Here is a 23,580-nt window from a genome sequence, read left to right on the forward strand (position 1 = left end):
GTAATTGCTCAGGTAGACGTCTAAATATGGAGGGATTTCAATTACTGTGTGTCTGGCTTCAGGCAAAATATGTCTCATAGAGACTAATCAACCCGGGATAATTAACCTAATATTTTATTACCACTGTGTGTGTGTGTGTGTGTGTGTGTGTGTGTGTGTGTGAGAGAGAGTTAATGTGTGTGTGAAGGGGCTGACATCAGAGTAGATGAGCCATAAAGCATGTGGATGTGGATCAGGACGTCTCTCTGGGTGGATTCATGGCGTGGATTCATGGCGTGTCTTTATGGCGCTCGCTGTAAACCTCTGAGTCCACGTCCTGATGGTTTGTCTGATTCCTCACCCTGAGCAAAGTCCTCTCTCTCTTTACTGGAGGCCGTGTAGAAATAAGACCATGATGATGATCACTAATCACACACTCTTCACTCCTGGCAGTCATCAGGCCAGACCATAGCTTCGAAGCCGTAGGTTTTGAAGCCAAAATTCCTCTGTCTCAGGAGCAGACATTGAAGCAGTTTGCAGCCAGAGTCTGAGCAGTAGAGACTGTGAGGGATTCTGGGAGAATCTGAGTGGAGCTGGGCGACAAAAATAATAATGATTATTTTTCTTTGGAGAGTCTAATCACCTCCTGACTCTACCTCCAGACATATTTTACAATCCCTGAAAAAAATACACGAACGTCAGCTGTTAATCATTGTTAAACATGACGTAAAACCTCGTTTTTAACCTCGTATAACTAATGAAAACAAAACTTTTCAGAAAAAAGAGGACTTGGATACAAGACAGCCAAATGATATCTTCAAATCACCACAACAATCAGACGTGAGAAACATTTCTACCAGGTGGATTAATTTTTTAAAGTTTGACCACAGCCCATCTGGAATGACTGGGGAGATGGATTTTTTGACCTATACTGCAGCCAGCCACCAGGGGGAGCAGTTTCTGTGGAGACCTCACTTCAAGCCGAGCAAGCGGACATCCCTTTTTTTACAGTGTATTGGCCAGACTAGTAGAGAGAGTGCAGTACACCTCCAGGCCAGCAGAGGGCAGTAGGAGGGGGTCATACAGTAAAGGTGACGGAAAGCTGGGCAACTTCAAAGTTAACTAACACAGATAGAGAACACTCAGCTCGTGGTGTTTTGTTTTTCTTTCTTGCAAATAGATTCATCAATAAACTTGGCAAGACGAAACGCCGGGAACAAAAGAGTTTTTGAAAGGTTTAAACCCAAACTCTGCGATGTCTGTGCTTCAAGACTCAGCATCTCAAAGAGAGACCAGCCAGATGCTTCACACAGTATTTACATGTAGTCATTAAACTTTTTTATATCACAAATATCAGCAATAACCTGGTTGGGTACGGTCATGTCAAACCAATAACCATTTTTAAAAAGTGGAACATGCTCATAATCTGGTTTTTAAAAACCTGAACCCCACATGTGTGGCGTGCTGACGGTCTGCTCTCAGAGAGGAGGGGCGTCCACGATCAGAGATCTGGAGCAGGTTTAACGGCGTCCACCATCAGTTTTTATTGTTCAGGGATTCACAGGAGACCGAGGATCCTTTCTCTGTGCACATTTCTGCAGAATCAGGGCTTTTCACGCAGCTCCACCCCCTGGAGAGTCTGTTTATTTATCATCCCCAGTCACAGACTGTGGATGGTTGAACTGTACGTGTGAACACGATCAGATCTGAGCGTGTGCAGTCAGTACGTTAGAGGAAACAGGAGCAGGTTTAGGGGTCAGCCCTGGATCCTGTTCCTGGGATCTTAGAGGGGCGTTTTGTTGGAGAAAACTCTAACTCAAGGAGTAAACATGAGGAGGATCCAACATGAGGAGGATCCAACACGAGGAGGAGCAAACACGAGGAGGATCCAACACGAGGAGGATCCAACATGAGGAGGATCCAACACGAGGAGGAGCAAACACGAGGAGGATCCAACATGAGGAGGATCCAACATGAGGAGGATCCAACATGAGGAGGAGCAAACATAAGGAGGAGACTTTCTTCAGTCTACTGATCTCTCCTCTGTCTGGACGTAAAACAAACGTCCTCGTTTTTCCTCCGAGGTGATGACAGACCAGCTCCAGACTTTATCTCTCCCACTTTCATCCGTGATGTGTGTCTGACAGCAGACGCTTTGAGGACTCGCTGGCCTGAATGTGTCTTGGTATTTAAGGATTTGTGTTTCCTCTTTAGTTCCTCCTGCCCAGAAACGCACGCAGACTGTAGAGCGATAAAATCTGCAGGAGTCTTAACGGCTGACCAGCTGTTCACTTCTTCCTTTAATTTATTCTTTAACGACTGGTCCTGGTAATTATTCTCCTCACTGATCTCACTTTGTGTGATCATAAAAACCTTTTTGGGTGATGTCTGATCTGTTATCGCTGTCAGAAACCTCAGATCCTGTCTTCAGATCTCTGGACCGCCCTGGTGACTCTGTTTGAGGACTGATTGATGGCTGTGGTCTCTGAGCTCGGTTCTGGTCCGGCTCTCTGACTCTGAACATGAACTCGGGGCAGAGTTAAAGCTGGTTGTCGTCTCCTGATGAAGTGAAGACCGTCCCGTCTCCAGAGGACGCCTCTCGATGCGTGCTCCCCGGGGCTTCAGGTCTCATCCTGACTGAGGATCATTAATCACAGCACCGACACATCCAGCTCTCTGTAAACTCCTGCAGCTTCCTCCTCATCCTCCTCTTCCTCCTGTGTCTGTGTCCAGGAGTGAACGCCCTGCTCTCAGGCACAGATTCATTCAGATAAACAGTCTGAGAGATAAAATGATGCTTCAGCGAGCTGAGGACTAAATCTTCTCCTCTCCACCTCCCAGTGTCTGCAGCGTCTGCTCTCTCTGTTAATATTCGAGCTCAGAGTGCAGCGGGAAAGTGATGGAGGGCTTTAAAGCCAAGGGTTGTCACTTTGCACTTCAGATAAAAACCAGCCATCGCTTGTTTAGCTAACTTTTTGTCTCCCTATAGAAATTCATCAGACGGTCCTGAGAGGAGAACAAAAGCATCCGTCATTTTCACAAACACCCGGAAAATAACGTGGATAAATTTCAGAGAGCATAAAAAGTTTTACCTCCGTCTGTTGGGACAGAGTCAAAGTCAGGCAGTTTAACTTTTAATGGAGCAAATTTCACTGATGTAACTTTAACCTGACAGAAACATTCGCCTCAGACTCTTTCCATCCAGGCCCGTTGATGCTCCCTTACGTAGGAAAATGTTTCTGTCAGTTTTTAACCGTGTCAACGTCACTGCTCTTATCCTTCAGTGCATCCTTTACGCTGGTACTGCAGTTAACCCATACATCCACCAGGGGGGCAGCCCAGAGTTAAAGCTTATGACAACAAAACTCATAAACAAACATGGCGGCTGTGGAGGAGGTGCTGCTAATGTAGCTTTGCCTAAAAGACGAAAACAGAGGCAGTGATGTAGCAGGAGGTGGTTGGTGAGGCTGTTAAATACACTGAGAAACTTCTGCCGTTGTTGTTTCTTCTTTGTGTCTCTCTGAAGCTTTGTATCAGTTAGTAACAGCACTGCCCCCCATGGTTTCCAGTGGTACTGCTCCGTTTGGTCTGTATCCGTAAGCTTCATGGAAACGTGCAGAAATTAGGACGAAATGTACGCAAACACAAACAGGAGGCTCCGTCTGTATCTGTATGTAACATTGAGCATAAATAGACCTCTAGCGGTTTCACTGTACGGTCTCACCGACACAGTTTCTGGTTGAACCCCTCGCGTGTTAGCTCTTTCCTAAACCTTTCTGAGCAGCAGGTTTTCAGCTCTGACTGATGACTGCTGGGAGAGTTAGAGACGAATGCTGTCTGCAGCTGCTGAAGCCACAAACTCTGTAAACACACCTTAAAGCTATGGTCTACGATATGAATCCCTTTTAGCTGAGACACATTTGAAAAACGCAGTCTGCCCCACCCCCAAGCTTGTATCGTCCTACCTTGCCTCCCAACAACACGCCTCCTCCATTAGAGCAAGAAGCCAGCCAGCAGAAAATGTGACAAACACAACAGTCAGCCTCCTCCCTGGCTTCCTGGTTTCGGTCTTCTCCGGCTCCATGACATGTCAGTTGCTGAGCAGCTAGCTGACGTGAGAGAGGTGGTGGGGAAGGATGAGACGGGACCATGGGTGGGACGATGCGGAGCAGGGGAGACAGGGGATTGGATGGACTCACGCACAAACCCAAAATGAGGAGAACGGCGGTTCGGATTGGTCAATTATGAAGCCATCTTGCAGCTAATGTACTCTATGGATTTTTTTTGTTCTTTTTGCTTTTTATATTGCGTAGCTCAGACCATTGGACCACAACAGACTCATAAACGGTGTTATTAATAATTACCAAGCTTCCAAATCGTAGACCAAAGCTTTAAACAAGGTGTCTGACACAGAAGATATGAATGCAGGAGGAAACTGGAGACAGGATGGTAAAGAAAAACAGGATGGATGGATAAATGTGGAAGTCAACAGGCTGATGTGTTCATCTCTCTTTGACCTGAAACCAAGACGATGAAAGTGACAAAAGACCAACAAAGAGTTTCATACAGGTCAGTTAACACATTACCAACATTCAAAGGTTTGCACCAGCTGAGATAGTTTGACCAGGGATGGAGGTTACAATCTGAATCTGACTCATTAGGAGCAGCAGTATCTGTAAAACAGAGGAGGAGGCTGAGGAGGAGAGGAGGCTGATCTGTTCAGACTCCTCTATCAGGGCTAATCCCATCAGCACAGAGGAACCTGAGGGTAAAATATGCTATAGTTAATGACTTCACCTCGTTACACAAAACATGATTAGCCAGTGATCAGCTTCAGTCACAGCTCACCTTTCTGTTGCTGCCACATTATTAACGGCACTAAGTGCAGATATATTCATCCTTAGACCTGTTCAGAGACAACCAGAGAGCAAAGACCTCCTCACTGATCCTCCACAAAGAGGAGAAACTTTATTGGTCTCATCTCTAGATATCTGCCTGATCCTAATCCACTCTTTAAAATGAGATTATCAGCATTAATATAGGTTATTCCTAAAAGCTACTTCTTAACTTCCTAATCAGGTCAAGCAGGACCAGATTGATTTACAGCACGTCTAAGTCTATGACAACACCACACCAGCTGATGAAGTTTATCAAAGAGAAGAGAGATCTGAGTTTTTCTCTGCTGAAAACGATTTCTGTGATTAATTTTGTAGTGATGGTGGACACTGGAGCCTAACTGTCAGACAGAAAAAGGACAGAAGAGCAGAAGAAAGAGAAACAGGAGAGAGATAGAGCACCACCTAAAGGCTAACATACAAGCCAAAGGCTAAAACACTGGAGCTAAAGGCTAAAACACAGGAGCTAAGCGCTAAAACACTGGAGCTAATGGCTTAAATAAAGAAACTGAAGGCTAAAAAACATGCTAAAGGCTAAAACACAGGAGCTCAAGGCTAAAACACTGAAGCTAAAGGCTTAAACAAGAGCCTAAGGCTTAAACAGGTGCTTAAAGCGCTTAAATAGAGAAGCTGAAGGCTAAAAAATGTGCTAAAGGCTAAAACACAGGAGCTCAAGGCTAAAACACTGAAGCTAAAGGCTAAAACACTGAAGCTAAAGGCCAATACACTGGAGCTAATGGCTAATATACTGGAGCTAATGGCTAATACACTGGAGCTAATGGCTTGAACACAAGGTTTAGTCTAAAACATTGAGACCAAAGGCTAAAACACTGGAGCCAAAGGCTAAAACAGTAAAGCTGAAGGCTAAAAAACGAGCTAAAGGCTAAAACACTGGACCTAAAGGCTTATACACTGGAGCTTAAAGCCAAAATACAGGAGCTCAAGGCTAAAACACTGGAGCCAAAGGCTTAAACAGGCGCTAAAAGCGCTTTCAAGCTGTTTTTAAACGGTGACATAACCGAGGGGAAACCGTTACCAGGAAATCTGACAACAGGTGATATATCACTCAGATTACAGCTGTGAGTTCATATGAAACAGGAGAAAAATCTGAAGAGTTTCTGATCATATGATGAAGACCTGTTACACTGGTTTCCATCTCATCCTGAGAGGACGGCAGATCAAAGCTAGAAAACCTGTTCGTGGATCCACCAACATCGAAGAATGATGTTTTGAAACTTTGCGGTTTAAAAACAGTGTCATGTGTCTGAAAACAGATCAGTGGTCTTATTAAGCTCCTGTGGATGAGTCTGGGTTTCCTGTTGGACTAAATGCCAGCTCCAGTCTCTGATCTGATTTAGTCCTGCACTCCACACACACCTCATTCTGCTGGGTCTCACAGCCGTCCATCTCTCACTGAGGCTTTCTGCAGATGTTCAGATCATGTCTCCACCTCTGCAGCTGCAGGGACGTGGTCGCTCTGACTGATGGTCACGTCTGATCTTGTAGGTGATAAAGAGACGTCAGTTTCAGACCGTTTGCTGATTTAGACGCTGTCATTTTGACTGAGAGCGCTATTTCTTCAATCCTCTCCCAATGACTGGACTCGCTCTGATCCTCGTACCACATCACTGCCTCTCTGCTCGTCTCCACCAGGAGAGTTTCCTTCGTTAATCCCAGCTCCAAACTGGGTTTCAGGTGTTTCCAGTCTGTTCCTCTGCTGGGATCCAGATGTGCCCTCGGTGTGTCCCGTCCCAGCTGAGTTACCCCCCACTGGGCTGGATCCTGTACGCAAAACACGCTACAGCCAGATTTCACCTCCAGGCTGTGTGTGTGAGTGTACAAGTGTGTGTGTGTTGGGTTTACCCTCAGGAGAGATTGTCACATCTGCGAGTTTGTCCACAGTAGCCGCAGGGTCAGATGCTCCTCCTCCTCCTCCTCCTCCTCCTCCTCCAAGTTTGTCCCTGTTTCTGTGTTTTCAGCGCGTCTCTTCCTCTCTGGTCGTTTTCTCATCTCCTCCTCTCTTCACGTCTCATCTCCCATCATCCTCCGCTCCGTGTGCTCCCCCTCTCACTCCACAAGTAGTCCTCCTCCCTCCTCCCATCCTCTCCTCCTCTCTCCTCCTCTCTCCTCCCTTCACTCAGTCCCATCACTGACCCAATTAAACACAGGGAGGGACACCGCAGGAGGAGGGAGACGGAGGTAAGGCAGGGAGGAGGGAGAGGAGGACAGGCAGTGAGGAGTGAGGAGAGTTTGAGAGTCGGAGGCTGGGAGCAAGCTCCAACCTGCCAGGACACACACACACACTCACACACACACACACACACACACAGACACACACGCTGATTGTCTGAACTTCATTGGGAAGAACTCAGAGAGCCGCTGACGGCTGGGAGGAGGCAGCAGCAGGAGGAGCAGGGAGCCGACGCAGCCGCCGCTCTGATGGAGGAACGGGGAGAATAACAATCTACCTTCAGAGAGGAGAGCAGGCGGGGAGGCGAGCGGAGTTAGGATGACTGGGTACAGGCACATAGAGGGAGGCTGAGAGGAGGAGGAGGAGAGGCGGAGGAGGCGAGGGGAGAAGACGGAGCATTCCTGGCTGGAGCTGAGGGGGGGTCGTGGTTGCCCCGTGGCGAGGGGAAGCGTTTCTGTGCTGAGGAAGAGGAGGGGGGGGAGGATGCATCTGTTTTTTCGAGACAAGTGGGAGTTGGAGGGGCTGCAGACGGTGGGCATCCTGCTGGTGGTCTGCAGCTCCCTCAAACTGATGCACTTCCTGGGGCTCATCGACCTCTCAGCGGCCGGCGAGATGGACGGTAAGAGCTGCGAGCGGCGCCGGTCGACCAGTCAGAGTGATGGATCTGCTGATGGGAGGGCGGCGCTCAGAGGAAGCAGGGAGAGGGGGTGTGTCTGCGTGTGTGTGTGTGTGTGTGTGTGTGTGTGTGTGTGTGTGTGTGTGTGTGTGTGTGTGTGTGTGTGTGTATGTCTGTGTGTGTGTCTGTGTGTGTGTGTGTGGTCCTGAAGTGTTGAGCAGTGTTGAACATGAATTAGTTTGTCCTGAATTACTCATTTGATAGCCGTGGCTTCTGTCACAGCTACGCATGAACAGAGTGTGTGTGTGTCTGTGTGTGTGTGTGTGTGTGTGTGTCTGTGTGTGTCTGTGTGTGAGCTTGTAATGCTTACGTACACACTGTGTCTGTGAGTAAATTTCTGACTGACAGAAGAGTGGGGGAAGTTAAAGCTGGTTATTCGTCCTTACTCATCACAAACTTTGACAAAGGAACATATAAATGTTGGGAAACATCTTTATTTTTGCTAATACAAACATGTGAAAAGAGATCTCTTGAACCAATCACAAACAGAGCTGAGAATGAGTTCATCATTCAAGACTTTAATGTAGAAATTCAACATTTCTATCTGCCTCTATCTGCCTCTATCTGCCTCTATCGACCTCTTGTATCTATCTGCCTCTATCTGCCTCTATCTGCCTCTTGTATCTATCTGCCTCTATCGACCTCTTGTATCTATCTGCCTCTATCTGCAGCTGTCTGCCACCATCTGCCTCTGTCTGCCTCTATCTGCCTCTATCGACCTCTTGTATCTATCTGCCTCTATCTGCAGCTGTCTGCCACCATCTGCCTCTATCTGCCTTTATCTGCCTCTTGTATCTATCTGCCTCTGTCTGCTTCTTGTATCTATCTGCCTCTATCTGCCTCTTGTAACTATCTGCCTCTGTCTGCCTCTATCTGCCATTGTCTGCCTCTTGTATCTATCTGCCTCTATCTGCCTCTTGTATCTATCTACTTATGTCTGCCTCTATCTGCCATTGTCTGCCTCTTGTATCTATCTGCCTTTATCTGCCTCTGTCTGCCGCCATCTGCCTCTATCTACCTCTATCTGCCTCTTGTAGCTATCTGCCTCTATCCACCCCTTGTAGCTATCTGCCTCTGTCTGCCGCCATCTGCCTCTACCTGCCACCATCTGCCTTTATCTGTCGCCATCTGCCTCTATTTGCCTTTATCTGCCTCTATCTGCCTCTTGTATCTATCTGCCTATGTCTGCCTTTATCTGCCTCTATCTGCCTCTTGTATCTATCTGCCTATGTCTGCCTTTATCTGCCTCTTTCTGCCTCTACCTGCCTCTAACTGCCTCTATCCGTCTTTTGTCTCTATCTGCCTCTGTCTGCCTCTTTTTGTCTTTATCTGATTATGTCTGCCTCTTGTCTCTATCCACCTATTGTCTCTATCTGCCAATGTCTGCTTTTGTCTTCCTCTATCTGCCTCTTTCTGCCTCTCTCTGCCTCTTGTCTCTGTCAGCCTCTATCTGCTTTTGTCTGCCTTTGTCTGCCTCTTGTCTCTTTCTGCCCCTATCCATCTCTATCTGCCTCTATCTGCCTCTATCTGCCTCTGTCTGCCTTTATCTGCCTCTATCTACCTCTATCTGCCTCTATCTGCCTCTATCTGCCTTTATCTGCCGCTATCTACCTCTATCTGCCTCTATCTGCCTCTATCTGCCTCTATCTGCCTCTGTCTGCCTCTATCTGCCTCTCTCTGCCTCTGTCTGCCTCTCTCTGCCTCTGTCTGCCTCTATCTGCCTCTCTCTGCCTCTGTCTGCGTCTATCTGTCTCTGTCTGCCTATGTCTGCCGCTTACTGCCGCTTACTGCCTCTATCTGCCTCTGTCTGCCTCTATCTGCCTCTGTCTGCCTCTATCTGCCTCTTTTCTCTATCGGCCTCTATCCATCTCTACCTGTCTCTTGTATCTATCTGCCTTTATCTGTCTCTATCTGCCTCTATCTGCCTCTATCTGCCTTTATCTGCCGCTATCTACCTCTATCTGCCTCTATCTGCCTCTATCTACCTCTATCTGCCTCTATCTGCCTCTGTCTGCCTCTCTCTGCCTCTCTCTGCCTCAGTGTATAGATAAATATGCTCAGTTTGTCATCACTGTCTGTGTGTTTGGTGTTTTCTGCCTACCCTAGCTGTTTCATGCATCAACAGCACCGTGCTCATTATGAAAACTGTGCAGATGTATTTTCTTCTTGAGCTTTCCAAAGACCTAAAACACTTTATAACTCTACAGTCATGAATCAAAGGCAGAGCGTGGGGAGCTGAATGTGTTATCGTTCTGCTGTTTCTCCCTTATTTGCAGTAGTGAGGGAGATTCAGAGGGAGGGGAAGTGGCTATGACGTGCTGCAGAGGTACCTGTCTGAAGTCAAACATGCATCTTTACCCCAGGACACCACCTGGCCTGGCGTTTAATCAGAGATCAAAGCCTCTTTCAGCAGATGGTTGGGGCTCTGCAGTACGGGAACCGTACCGTCTTGTAATTTTGGAGCCTGACTCATAATATGAGGCCAAAAAGATTTAGAATGCATCTGCTGTCGCTGTATTGATTTTCAGCTTTCTTCTCTTGTTTTTATAACTTCTCTGAGTCCCTGACTTTATCCAGGTGCAGAGTGTAGCTGTAGGAGTGCAGAGGAGGCGTAGATGAATGTCATTAGGTGGGTCTCAGGCCTTGTTGAAAAACCAGTCATGTAAAGGACCCAGCGAGCAGTCAGGACGCCTGTAGCTCTGTGCCTGGAGGGCCCAGATATCACAGCTGAGGTTGGTCTAACAGCTGCATCGCTGACTCTGTGCTTCACCAAAGCTCCTCCCTGTTTCTGTAGCTAAACGTGTTTCCGACCAGCCTGCACAGAGGGACGTTATGGTTCCTCTGTCCCTGGAGACGATCGTCTGATCTCCTGGGTTTATGAAGCAGTGTCTGCTGAAGTTTCTGAATATTGCAAAAATGTGTTGCAGCGAGCTAAAAATAGAGCTGCTTTCCTTCTTTCCTGAAGACTTGTGATGGTATGTCAGCGTACCCCAGGGTACACTACCACTCTCTAATTGCACAATAACTACATGAGGAGCCAGGTAACAGCCAGGTGACAGTGTAATGATGCTGCACAGAGACACAGCGAGTGGCTTCTTCTCGACCCGCCTGATGAGACGCAGACAGCTCTGGTTTTTACGTCTAGTCAGCTGAAATGAAAGGATTTCACTCCTCATTGAAAGTGTCGCTCAAAAAACAATTTTAACTTCAAAGCCGTGTGAGCTAATTGATCATATGTTTCTTCAGTAGCTGAGAGGAGATGGAGACTGTTTTTGTGACCAAAGACGTGTTTTGAACTTCTGGAGCCGTAATATTAGACACAGCTTCAGTATCAAGGGTTGTTTCTGTTTTACAAGCTGATGTTTTTAAAGTCAGCTTCACAACGTTACCAAAGAAAACTACAACAGCAGCTTGATATCAGGACAGATATGATATGATATGATATGATATGATATGATATAATATGATACGATACTATATGATACAATATGATATGATATGATATGATATGATATGATATGATATGATTAATATGATAGGATATGACATTTGATATGATATGATATCAAATGATATGATATGATATGATATGATACCAAATGATATGACATTATACAATATGATATGACACAATATAATACGATATGATACGATACTATATGCTGATATGATATGATATGACACAATAGGATATGATTTGATAAGATATGATAAGATACAATATATTATACAATATGATACATTATGATATGAAATGATATGATATGATACAATAAAGTACATATGTATGATAGGATAAGATATAATACCATATGATATGATAAGATATGATATTGTATTTTATATGATATGAAATGATATATGATACAATTTAGTTTAATATGATATGATATTATACGATATGATACAATATGATATAATATGACACGATATGATATGATATGATATGATATGATACGATATGATATGATATGATATGATACGATATGATATGATATGATATGATATGATATGATATGATATGATATGATATGATATGATACGATATGATATGATGCGATAGGATACAATATGATATGATATGATAGGATATGATACAGTATGATACGATGCGATATGACCGGAGATTATATGATATGATATGATACGATATGATATTAAATGATATGACAGGATATGATATGATATTACACAATATGATACCATACGATATTATAGGATATGATATGATACGATACGATATGACCTGATATGAAACAATATAATATGATACGATATTATATTATATGATATGACAGGATATTATACGATATGATATGATACGATACGATATGATATATGATATGATATGATAGGATATGATAGGATATGATAGGATACAGTATAATACGATGTGATACGATGTGATAGGATATGATACGATATGATATGATATGATATGATATGATATGATATTATATGATACGACACAATATGATATGATATGATATATGATATGATATGATACAATATGATATGATATGATGTGATTTGATATGATATGATATGATATGATTTGATATGATATGATATGATATGATGTGATATGCACATTGAACAATATCATATGTGATAAATATTATGACACTACCTGGTTCAGTAAACCAGAGAATCTAACACAATATCATAAGATACAGTTAACACAAAGCCTTAAAAACATTTTTTGACATGATATAGTTTGTAAAATTTGATCCAATATGAAAAAATAAGGATCATAAACACTTTGTTAAATCAATAAGTATGGTCAATTCAAAAATTAGGTGATGTCATAACATTACATCTGAGCTAGATGGCAAAAGACTACGATGGCAGCTCCTGAAGTTATAAAAAGAAAGGTAAACTACAAAAATGGTATCCAAATTTTCTGATTGGAACTGTGTATTTTTCTATAATAACACTCATAATACAACAACAAACCAATAACTTCCTGTAAAAAGACCAAATTTTGTTTATATAGACTGTTGGATCTGACTTTTCCCAAATAGAAATAAAAAACAAACAAAAAAATCAGCAGACAGACAGGATCTGATTGATAAAACACAGACGTAGGCATTAACATATAACAGACACAACAACAGAGTTCAAAGGTTTATTGTGTTTATTGTCATGATGAACACATACAGACGGAGATAATAGTTTCTGTGTAAAATCATTTTAAAGATATGATCAGATCAATACAGTTCAGAGATAGACGTGAAGGTCTGAATAATGATGTGAAGGTACAAAGATACGTTCTGTAAAGATAGATACCATACCATTCCTATTACACACTGACGTGATCTGAAAGACGAGCTGCAGGTGAAGATGGAGGGGTTGATACTGACTGATACAGGTTGATATGCGAATGGAAACGTTGTCTCACTAGATGTGATATTGTAAAATTAAAAATTATGGGATTTGAAAGATGCAGTTGATGAAGGATTGTTGGTGGTTATGGGTGAGAGATGTGATGAGAGGGTACCACAGATTTTGAGGTCATTACGTAGATGAGTTGATAGGATTACACAGCGGCAACATCAGTAAAGTTTGCTGAAAGGGTGGTAGAGAGGTAGGAACAGTGAATAGAGGATACTGATTAAAGCAGATAGAGGAATAGATGGTGAATGCTGATAGGCTGAGGGATGGTGGATCGATGGCTGGTGGTTAGATGAACGGGTACTTTGGAAAGAATATAGATAGGAGGCCAGATGAAAACAATCACTGAGTAACTGCGTCTACAGCACTGACCCCTGAGCTTCAGGTCCATGTTTTATCAAACACAGGGGACCTTAAAGAGACAGGCTCCTGTGAATGTGTGTGTGAGTGTGTGTGTGTGAGTGTGTGTGTGTGCTAAAATCAGGTTAATTCCTCTGAGATCAGACAGCTCTATTCCAGTCTGTGCACACTTTCTCAAAGAGTCCACAACAAGCCAGAGTTTTCACCACCAGCCAAAGACAAAACTACAGAGAAGAAGAGGAAGAGGAGGAGGAGGAGGAAGAGGAAAGAGTGTCTGAGTCCTTACAGACGCGTATCGAAGCTCTGACAGCGTCAGGCTTTTATGGTCCTCACAAGTATTTCAAGATCAGTGCTCCATTCAGAGCAGGACTTCTTCTTTGTTTGGGTTTTTAATCTATCTTCGTCCACGCATTCAGAACAATCCTTAGAAATTAAATTTAGTCTCCACACATCCATCAACAATCTGCAACACAACAACAGAGAGATCCATCAGGGTTACTTTAAAACGTATCACTCACAGATGCTTCATCAGGACTCTGATATGTCTGATACGTCTCTGAGGATCTCCTGAAACTTCATATTTCTCCTTTAGGACGGCTCAGGCCTCTGAGACCAGGGTCTGAAGGCTAGGGTAAAGTTTTTCTGATTTTAACTGAGAGGCTAACCTCGATGCAGAGAGATCAACACGCTTCAGGTTTTACCTCGTGGTCTTCCTCAGCAGAGGGGGTCAGGACTTCTTGTTCTGGTTCAGTCAAAATTTGATCAATCCTGTTATCCTGACGAGCAGTTCACCAAACAAACTGATCGCTTTAACAACCTGTTAGCAACAAATGCTGTAAACATCCTGTGACAACGCGCCATGTGCTGTGCTCGGCGTCAGGACAAAGAGTCATCCTGTCCGTGAGGTTTGGAGGCAGTGGAGAGTCGCTAACAACTGCAAACTACAAAACCCAGCAGGTTAATAATAATAAGTTAGATTTTAGATTTGCATGCTAAGAGAAGAAGCTAACCTTAGCAGAGGTCACGACAGGTCAGTGTTTCCCACATACAGGTGATCTCAGGTGAGCTGTCCATGTTTACGCTGCAAAAACTGAAACCTTATCAAGTGTTTTTCTCTTACTTTCAATAAAAATCGACTTGTCATACTTGATCTGAGCCACATTAAACAGGTCAGAGAAAAGTTGTATTAAGAAAATTTCGCTTGTTTTATTTACAGATTTTTTTTATTTTACCTCTTACAAACAATTCAGAAATGATTTTGTCTCTAAATAACTTGGAATAAGACATTTCTCTGGACCTGTCAGGTGAATGTGTCTCACATGAAGTCTAACAAGAAAAAAAAAATTGATAAGATTTCATTTTTTTGCAAATTTATGACAAATTTTATCTCAAGAGTCTTAACAACAGGAGCAGGATTAGACAGCTGACCTGTTTACTAAACCATATTGTTTATGAGATGACCATGGATAATGATTGATGATGTCTCTGAGCTCCTGATCGACTCGTATCGTTTATTTTAATGACCAGTGGTGTTAATTAGAGAGGAGGCCAGTGGCTGATATATGACGCTGGAATGTTGATTCGTTAAAGTTGATGAAAAACAAGACAAACTTCTGGACCTAAATGGTTCAGCTCAGTTTCACAGTTTCTGTGTTTTTGTCCGTTTTAAGGGTTGGTGATCAGTCTGACTGTTTCTGCTCAGGTAACATCACCTGTGATGTAATTAGCAGCTCGTTTCCATGACGTTCAGTTAATCTGAGTTGGTGTGAAGCAGACGGCTGATTCCTTCTGTTAAAACCATAAACACACGGTGGGAAAAGCATCATTTACTCAGCTGTTAGAAAGAAACTGACTCTGGTGACAGACTGATGTTGGAAACGATGTAAAGATGAACGCTCCTGTTTTTAAACCAGTCTCCTTCCTGGACGTGGTTGTGGTTGTGCTTTGCGTCAGCTGTTGGTCCGTTTGGAGACAGAGTAATGGACTCACACACAGACTCAGGCCCTGGGGCAGAGGGCTGGGCTTGTGCTGCAGCTGGATCATTTAATCTGGCTCTGGACGCCGCTCTCTGCCTGTTCTGGCTCCAAACGGCGCCAGAGCCACGGGTCAGGAGGAGCAGACACACGGGGGGTGGCACATCGCAGAGGCCGCGCAGCCAGGACCCAGCTCCTGTGGATCTGTTGGTTTACACCCATCATGGCCTTCGTCCCGCAGACCGCCGGGGTCTTGCTCAAAGGGGTTAGGGGACTGTTACCATGGAAACTAGGAGGGAAAAGTAAGTGCAGGGATTGGTGTGTGTAAATGTGTGTTACTTCCTCCAGCTGATCGTCATCTCCGCGCTGTCACACACGTCGAGCAGCAGCATACTGACGGCTGTTTGCTCTGAGGGGATGGGGTTTAGCAGGGTTTGTCATGGACTTAGGAGGAGGCAGTTTCTCTGAACACTCGTCTGGAAATCGACTTTCTGCCGTCAGAGACTAAATCTGGGTTTCATCTGTTTGTGGATGAAAACTGTTGGTGTGTGACTCTGCTTCAGGAGGATCTGCTGGTTTCTTTAGACATTTGTTGGATGAGGAGCTGTGGGGTGAGAGCCGGTCTGTGTGTCTCTGGGTCTCTGTGCAGACGGTGTGTGTCCTCTGTGGTCTCCCGTGGCTCAGCCGGGTCAGCTGATCAGTCCGTGCATGGAGTTTGGGTTCACAGGCATGTGTGCATGTTTGTGTGTGCGTGTGTGTGTGTGTGTGTGTGTGTGTGTGTGTGTGTGTGTGTGTGTGTGTGTGTGTGTGCCTAACCTCTGTGACTGTGGTTGGTGATTGCAGGTAATCCTTCCAACAGCCAAACCAAAAAAACCATAAAGCAGCGATTCCTCAAACTGCTGCCGTGCTGCAAGCCCACGGCTGCTCCCTCAGTCAGTCAAAGCAAGTGCTCCTTCCTCTCTACACACACACACACACACACACACACACACACACACACACACACACACACACACACACACACACACACACTGAAAGACACAGATGTCCAAACCCTGCTGTGATGAGCTTGTAGGTGTGTGTGTGTGTGTGTGTGTGTGTGTGTGTGTGTGTGTGTGTGTGTGTGTGTGTGTGTGTGTGTGTGTGTGTGTGTGTGTGTGTGTGTGCTCTGTAAGACAGAAAAAGGCCTGGTGACGGGTTCTGGGAGGAAACAGGGTCCAGGTTTGAAAATGACGTAAAGCTGTCTGTGAAAAGCTACGACGTAGCTGCCTAGCTAAAACTGTCACTTCCACTTTGAAAAAGGCGATTTAATTTTTATTTTTTGAATTTTAAAGCTTTGCTTTTTTTCCCAGCTCTCTGTTGTCTTAGTTTCTTCAGTGATGTTGGGCCTAGAGGTAGGGTCTGCAGGAGTTTTTGTTACCAGTCAGTAAACACAACCTTTAATCTGGGCTCCTCCTCCTTGGCTCAGTGCCAGCAGCAGCACACACCCACAGCCTTCAACCGTGATTATGTGCAGGGGCGTAGCTACAATTAGGCAAACACAGGCAGTTGCCTGGGGCCCCAAGATTCCCAGGGTCCCCCAAAGCATCTCTTAAAAACTGATTTATGAAGTTCTCTTCAATTGAAAGCATTTCTTTTTTCTAAATCTTACTTCACATGCTTCAAAATCCATCAAAGTCTTAATCTGTAATGATGGTTTTGGCTCCTCCCCCTCCCTTCTTATTCAATGGGCTATTCCATGTTACAACACATCTGAACATTTGATTCAGGAAGAAAGTGGTAAAAAACACTTTTTACCATTTTTTTCTTATTTTCAACCAAGTGTGAAATAAAACCAATGTTGCTCTGAGATCTGAGGTAAACATATCAGACTTTTAGGATTTTAAGGACTTTATCTAGCCCAGGAAACAGGATCATTTTCTCTAAATCAAACTTTTGGAGTTGGTGAGAAACATTATTGTATAAATCTCTTTTTTGGAAACATAACTCACTGGACAGGGGGTCAAATAAAAATACATTAGCTTTAAAATAATAGTACCAAAAAGTATGCTAACTGTAAATATCCCCTCTTTCAGTAGATTTTTTTCCAGTTTGATGTTGTGCTTGATATTTACATATTTTTTCTTTACTAAATTATTTTTTCAATATTTACCTATTGTAATGTTTTTCACTTCATCCTTTCTTGTTTGTTCCTGTTACTCTGTAAATTCCCCTCTGTTAGCTTCTTTCACTCACCAATCAACACACAAAGTCACTTGAGCACTTGGCGCGCTGTGATTGGCTGGTGTAACCACGCTTATTCTCCGCCCAAAAATGTCCTGACACAATCAAAACACCAACATCCAGGCAGAGGAGGGGGTTTGAGGCAGACACAGACACTGACACACGTGTAAAGAGGCTCAGAGGAGACGACTGAGCAGATTATTCCTGTAAAGGTTGACTTTTTATTTCTTTAGGAAAATGCTGCAGACTCTACCTTTAAAGTTTCTAATTTCACTGGTTAACTGGTTATGGTAAGCTAAGACTAGTCGTGCTATGAGACGTATATTAATTCAGATGATACAGTTTGTAACAGATATTGGTTGAGTTAGCGGCCTGAAATGAACACTCATACATCCATTGATTTCACTCTGTTTTATACTGACACCAGGACAATTTTCAGTTTTCTTCTTTGAATCTGATGATTTTATCTTGACAGTGAGATGGTTTGACTGTTAGATCAGGGTCATTTTCAGGTGATCTCAAAGTTAAAACAACAAACCAGACTTTGTTATAGGCCACAGCCGGACATGACACGCTACCACCACCAAAATAAAACAGGCTAAGCTAATTCATGTGGTTGTTTTGTGCCTCTTGAGCTCTGAAGTGAAAGCTATGATCGTCTGATGTTTATTTAATATTTTAAGGAGCTTAGTGAAGCTAACGAGTTTTATCTGGAGACATCTGGAGCTCGATATGGAGCAGATATTTTTCCTGAACGATGAGCTCAGTGCAGTGTGATGACTTCATCAGAGTGAGGTCATGGCGGCCCTGGAGGTCGGCGTGGGCGCTCTGTTGATGAACGAGGTCTAACTCTGGTCTCTTTCTCCCACAGACAGCGTGGAAGATGACTTTGAGCTTTCCACCGTGTGTCATCGCCCTGAGAGCATGGACAAGCTGCAGGAGCAGACCAAGTTCACCAAGAAGGAGCTCCAAGTCCTCTACAGGGGGTTCAAAAACGTGGGTTTGTCTCAGGGTTAGCGCTGTGACTGCTGCAGAGCCAGGCTGCAGAACCAGGCTGCAGAGTCAGGCTGCAGAGTCAGAGTCAGGCTGCAGAGTCAGAGTCAGGCTGCAGAGTCAGGCTGCAGAGTCAGAGTCAGGCTGCAGAGTCAGGCTGCAGAGTCAGAGTCAGGCTGCAGAGTCAGGCTGCAGAGTCAGAGTCAGGCTGCAGAGTCAGAGTCAGGCTGCAGAGTCAGAGTCAGGCTGCAGAGTCAGGCTGCAGAGTCAGGCTGCAGACATGAAGTGTATCACAGGAGATGTTAGAGCTGCAGACATGAGGTGTATCACAGGAGGTGTTAGAGCTGCAGACATGAAGTGTATCACAGGAGGTGTTCGAGCTGCAGACATGAAGTGTATCACAGGAGGTGTTAGAGCTGCAGACATGAAGTGTATCACAGGAGGTGTTAGAGCTGCAGACATGAGGTGTATCACAGGAGGTGTTAGAGCCGTCTGGTTAAAGCTAAATTAACTGTGCAGACTTTCTCTTTGCTGGATGAGGACTAACGAGTCTCTGTTTTCATGCTCTAATCCCAGGAGTGTCCGAGCGGTGTGGTTAATGAGGAGAACTTTAAGACCATCTACTCCCAGTTCTTCCCACAGGGGGGTGAGTTGTCAACACGGACCACTGAAACCTGGACCACTGACCTGGAACTGTAACTGTATCTGTAAAACTCTCTGTTGGGGTTTAAAGCTCATTTATTGAAGTGTAGAAAACACAAAGAGCTCTCCATCCCTGCGCTGAAACAAAGATAATGAAGTTATTATAAACCAGCTCTGCTGAGCCTCTGCACGGCCCCGTGAAAAAGTCAAGGCAATTCTTCATTTTGTGATATTTAGCCTGATGAAATGTTAACCACTCGCCTCCAGTTTTATTTGAAATTATTCTTATATCACGGCTTTATTTAGCTCGCTGTTCAAAGGCTTTTCCTCACCGTGCAGGCCGCTCACTGTGAGTCTGTGTCTGTTGCAGATTCCAGTATGTACGCACACTTCCTGTTCGAAGCATTCGACACAAACAAGAACGGCTCCGTGAGCTTCGAGGTGAGTCTCTCCTCCTTTCAGCATCCTGACGACAGACAGCAGCTCCTTTCTGACGCAGGAAAACACGACTTCCTGTTAACGCCTGCGAGCTCAGACTGATGCTCAGGCTCAGAGACGCTAACCTGTTAATCTGTCCCTCCCAGGACTTTGTGTTCGGCCTGTCCATCATCCTGAGAGGGACCATCAACGACCGGTTAAACTGGGCGTTCAACCTGTATGACCTGAACAAGGATGGCTGCATTACCAAAGAGGTGACACACACACACACACACACACACACACACACACACACACACACACACACACACACACACACACACACACACACACACACACACACACACACACACACACAGGTTTGCTCTGAGTGACCTGGTGCAATAGCTTCCAACAGGCTGTGGCTAACGAGGACTGTGAGCTCATTATGGTTTGTTCAAAGTGTGTTTGAGTTTTGGAGGAAATTAGTTTGGAAATGAGCTGCCAGCACTCTGGGAACTAACTACACAGACTTTTATTCTGAAATAAGGTTTTAGCTCCAGTTTGTGCTCCACATCTTATCCTCCTGACTACCACTAGGTCAAATCTGTCCTCTGTGGAGGACATTTCTAAACCTGAATATCTCCCACTTACTTCACTCTACTGAATAAACTCCTCATGCCATCTACAGAGGACATTTGGTACCTTTCTCTTTTTCATTAAGAAAAAACGGCGTCCATCAGTGAAAGTGCATTTTATGGGAAGAGGAAAAGTAAGTGTATAAAACTTTTTAATGAGCAAATTTTGTCTTGAAATGTTGGTGACATATTTTATACTGGACTCTTAACAACACATTTAAACACTGTCTGAATCATTTTTACTGTATTTTATCATTGTAATTAAGTGTTTAAACATTGTCATCTGTAGTGGATATTAGTAGTTATTTACTTCATTTTGTTTGTTTTTTGTCTAAATGGAAAGAAAGGGGCTCATTCTCAGGAGCAGAGAGAGTTTTACTGCAGTTGTTGATAGAAACTCAGATATTGAGTTGTCTCATGAAGAAGATGAAACTCAGATGACTGAACGGTCCACATCTAAGTCCAGTTGGTGTCAACAAGAATCCAAAGTACACCTTCAGTTTGTTTTGTAACAAAGGTCCAAGAAAGACAGAAGGTTTGTCCAGGTGTCCCTTACGATTGCTGAGTATAACACCAACATCCATCCATCTTCCAGAGATGGAGACAAAAACATGCAGCGAGATGTCGCAGATCCAGCTGCAAGGGCAAAACATATTTAATGTTCACAAAGTGCAAAGTTTTCCTTTGTGTTTCCAAGAAGAGGAACTGCTTTTTGAAGTGTTAAACCAAATAAGCACAAAAAAGCAAACAAAAAGGAAAATGGACAGTTAGACTCGTTCTTACATCCAGTTTTTGCTGTTTTCTTTGGCACTAAATGATTACCATCAAGGTTCAGTTTCACATGTTCGGGGTTCCTCTGTAGTAGACACATGATAACTTAAAAATAAAAACTTTTTTTCCCAAAAAAATGTATTTAGTATTCTGATGACCTCACAAAGATTGGGGAATCTTAAAAACTTTGTGATTGGACAATATTTTTTTTCCTGGGAGTCAGGAGGATATAAACGTCCCCGTCAAACTCAGCTCCAGCTCGTTGTGACTGAAGAAAAGCGACAGAGTCATAGGAAACAGACTGAATTACTGCATGACGGGACAAAACTATGATCACCCTGTTTATTTTTCTTTTTTTTCCTCTTTGTTGTACAGGAAATGTTGGACATCATGAAGTCCATCTACGACATGATGGGGAAGTACACGTACCCCACCATGCAGGACGACACGCCACGGGAGCACGTGGAGAGCTTCTTCCAGGTCCAGCAGCCTTCCCCGTTTATTACCGACAGCTGAGTGAAGGGAACGAGCGAGCAGAGGCCCTGAAGTCCCATTAAGTGAACATTTTCATCTAAAGTTAATAAGCTCTGTGAAAGCAGCAGGAGTCATGACTCATTATATGCCATTGATTTCTGCTAATGTGCTTTCTGAGTCGTGTAAACTCTGTTTTTAATGTCTTTCCATCAGCCTGTCACTGTGAGGACTGTGTCCTGTTGGACGTGTGCGCCCCCTGCTGGGCAGCAGGGAGAGGTTGCTCTGTGTTGAGTTGGTTTGTTGGGAGTTACAGTGAGATTTGTGTTGAGCTCTGAGGAGGTGGATCTGCCTCTACCACAGATTCAGCAATGAGGCATCGTAATGTTTTCATTAAAGTACTCTGGGTTTATTCTTTTTTTCATATTGTTTATTATTCATTAGCACTTTAATACTTCAGTATCTCTTTTTTATTTTGTTTTATTTTGTTTCATTGTCTGAGCATTTGTTTTACTTTCTATCTTCTTGGAGTTTGGAGTTTGGTGTGACAGTTTTGTGCTGTCTGGTCTCATCTGTGTTGACTCCTCTGTGACTCTCAGGGATAAATAAAGTTTTTTCAAGTCATTAATTTAATCTAATAATCCAAGCAGCTTGTTGTGTTGGGGTTAGGGTTGTTATTTGGCCTTTCAGTCGCACAGAGCAGATGATGAGAGGCTCACAGTGTCAGAAAGCTGGAAGAGAAACCAGCGTTTATCCTGAAAGAGAAAGCGTCAACATCAACATGACAACACCCTGATGAAATCAGATCAAATGTTCACTTTGTGGGACTTTCAGGCTCTGTCTGACTCTTGATGGAGAAAACCTCTTTCTGTTAGTTAAACTTTGGTGTCCTTGTGTTTTTTTTCCAGAAAATGGACCGGAACAAAGACGGGGTGGTCACTGTTGAAGAGTTCATCGAGTCATGCAAAAAAGTAGGAAAAAGTTGTTTTGTAATTTACAGAGTTTTCGTTAGATATTTTTCATAAACATACTTGTTTCCATTCTTGTTTAGATTTAGTTTAAAGTTTTAAAAATCCTCCCAGTCTGTGATTTAACCTGAGAAAGACACTGAAAGCTGACAGGACGTCTCCTTCAGCTGAAGTCTGTGTGACTGGTAAAAGTGTGGCCTCTACTTTCTCTCATTTCAAGGAAAATGAGATTGAGGCGTAATGTGTTCATTAACGAGCTTTAGAGACGTTTGTTGGGAGATTTTTTTTTTTTACATTTGCTCGTGCTTTTCTCCCTTTAGCCACACCATCAGCTGGTTTATACAGGAACACTTACAGTCCTTATTAAAGTGTTTGGTTCATGTTAATTTTCTGCAAACTGGCATTTTTATCCTGAACATCAATCCTTCTTTTTTTTTTTCCATGATCGTCTTATTTATTTCTTGTCCTTAAAAAACAAAAAACTTTTTCATTTGTAACAATAAATATAAACATCCTGACACTGGCAAATTATGTAGTTAACAAAAAATATGGAGTTGGTCACACTGAGGATCACAAAGGTTAAAAAAAGTTAAAGCAATCAGTACAAAAATAAATAAATAAGTAAATAATAAATTAATAAGCAAAGGAGTGAGTAATGAGAAAAGGTAATAAAAAAGGAACAAATGAAAGGAATCATAGGAGCAATAACTGTAATCGTGATACAAAACACATACATGTACATATTCATAATCATGCAACCCAGAGGCAAACACATGCATACATGGGTGATGTAAAAATTCAATAAATAAATATTTGAATAAATAAATAAATTAGTGATTAACTAACAAAATAAAATGGTAAAAAAAAAAAAACAAATACATTGAAAAAAAAAATAAATAAATAAAAAAAATAATAATAATAATAATAATAATAATAATAACAATAACAATAATAATAAAAATTATGTAGACATTAATAAATAAATAAGA

The 23,580-nt window shown here is 43.3% G+C and overlaps 1 protein-coding gene across 6 annotated transcripts in view; it reads left to right on the forward strand.

Moving 5' to 3' along the window:
• Nucleotides 1-23,580, forward strand: part of LOC141794935 (A-type potassium channel modulatory protein KCNIP2) — a 147,530-nt gene that overhangs the window by 121,296 nt on the left and 2,654 nt on the right. For 3 of the 6 annotated variants that reach the window (XM_074675600.1, XM_074675598.1, XM_074675597.1), the window contains exons 2-7: nt 18,563-18,687; nt 19,261-19,330; nt 19,697-19,767; nt 19,911-20,018; nt 21,528-21,632; nt 22,532-22,594. In XM_074675600.1, the coding sequence (XP_074531701.1) occupies nt 18,563-18,687; nt 19,261-19,330; nt 19,697-19,767; nt 19,911-20,018; nt 21,528-21,632; nt 22,532-22,594 (542 nt within the window). Of the gene's footprint in view, nt 1-7,525; nt 7,685-15,357; nt 15,771-16,311; nt 16,415-18,562; nt 18,688-19,260; nt 19,331-19,696; nt 19,768-19,910; nt 20,019-21,527; nt 21,633-22,531; nt 22,595-23,580 lie in introns of those variants that run through there. The other 3 variants (XM_074675595.1, XM_074675596.1, XM_074675599.1) reach the window with 3 other exon arrangements.

Source organism: Halichoeres trimaculatus, unplaced genomic scaffold (assembly GCF_033239565.1).
Source record: "Halichoeres trimaculatus isolate MK-OKI-2021-1 unplaced genomic scaffold, fHalTri1.1 fHalTri1_scaffold_8, whole genome shotgun sequence".
NCBI lineage: Eukaryota > Metazoa > Chordata > Actinopteri > Labriformes > Labridae > Halichoeres > Halichoeres trimaculatus.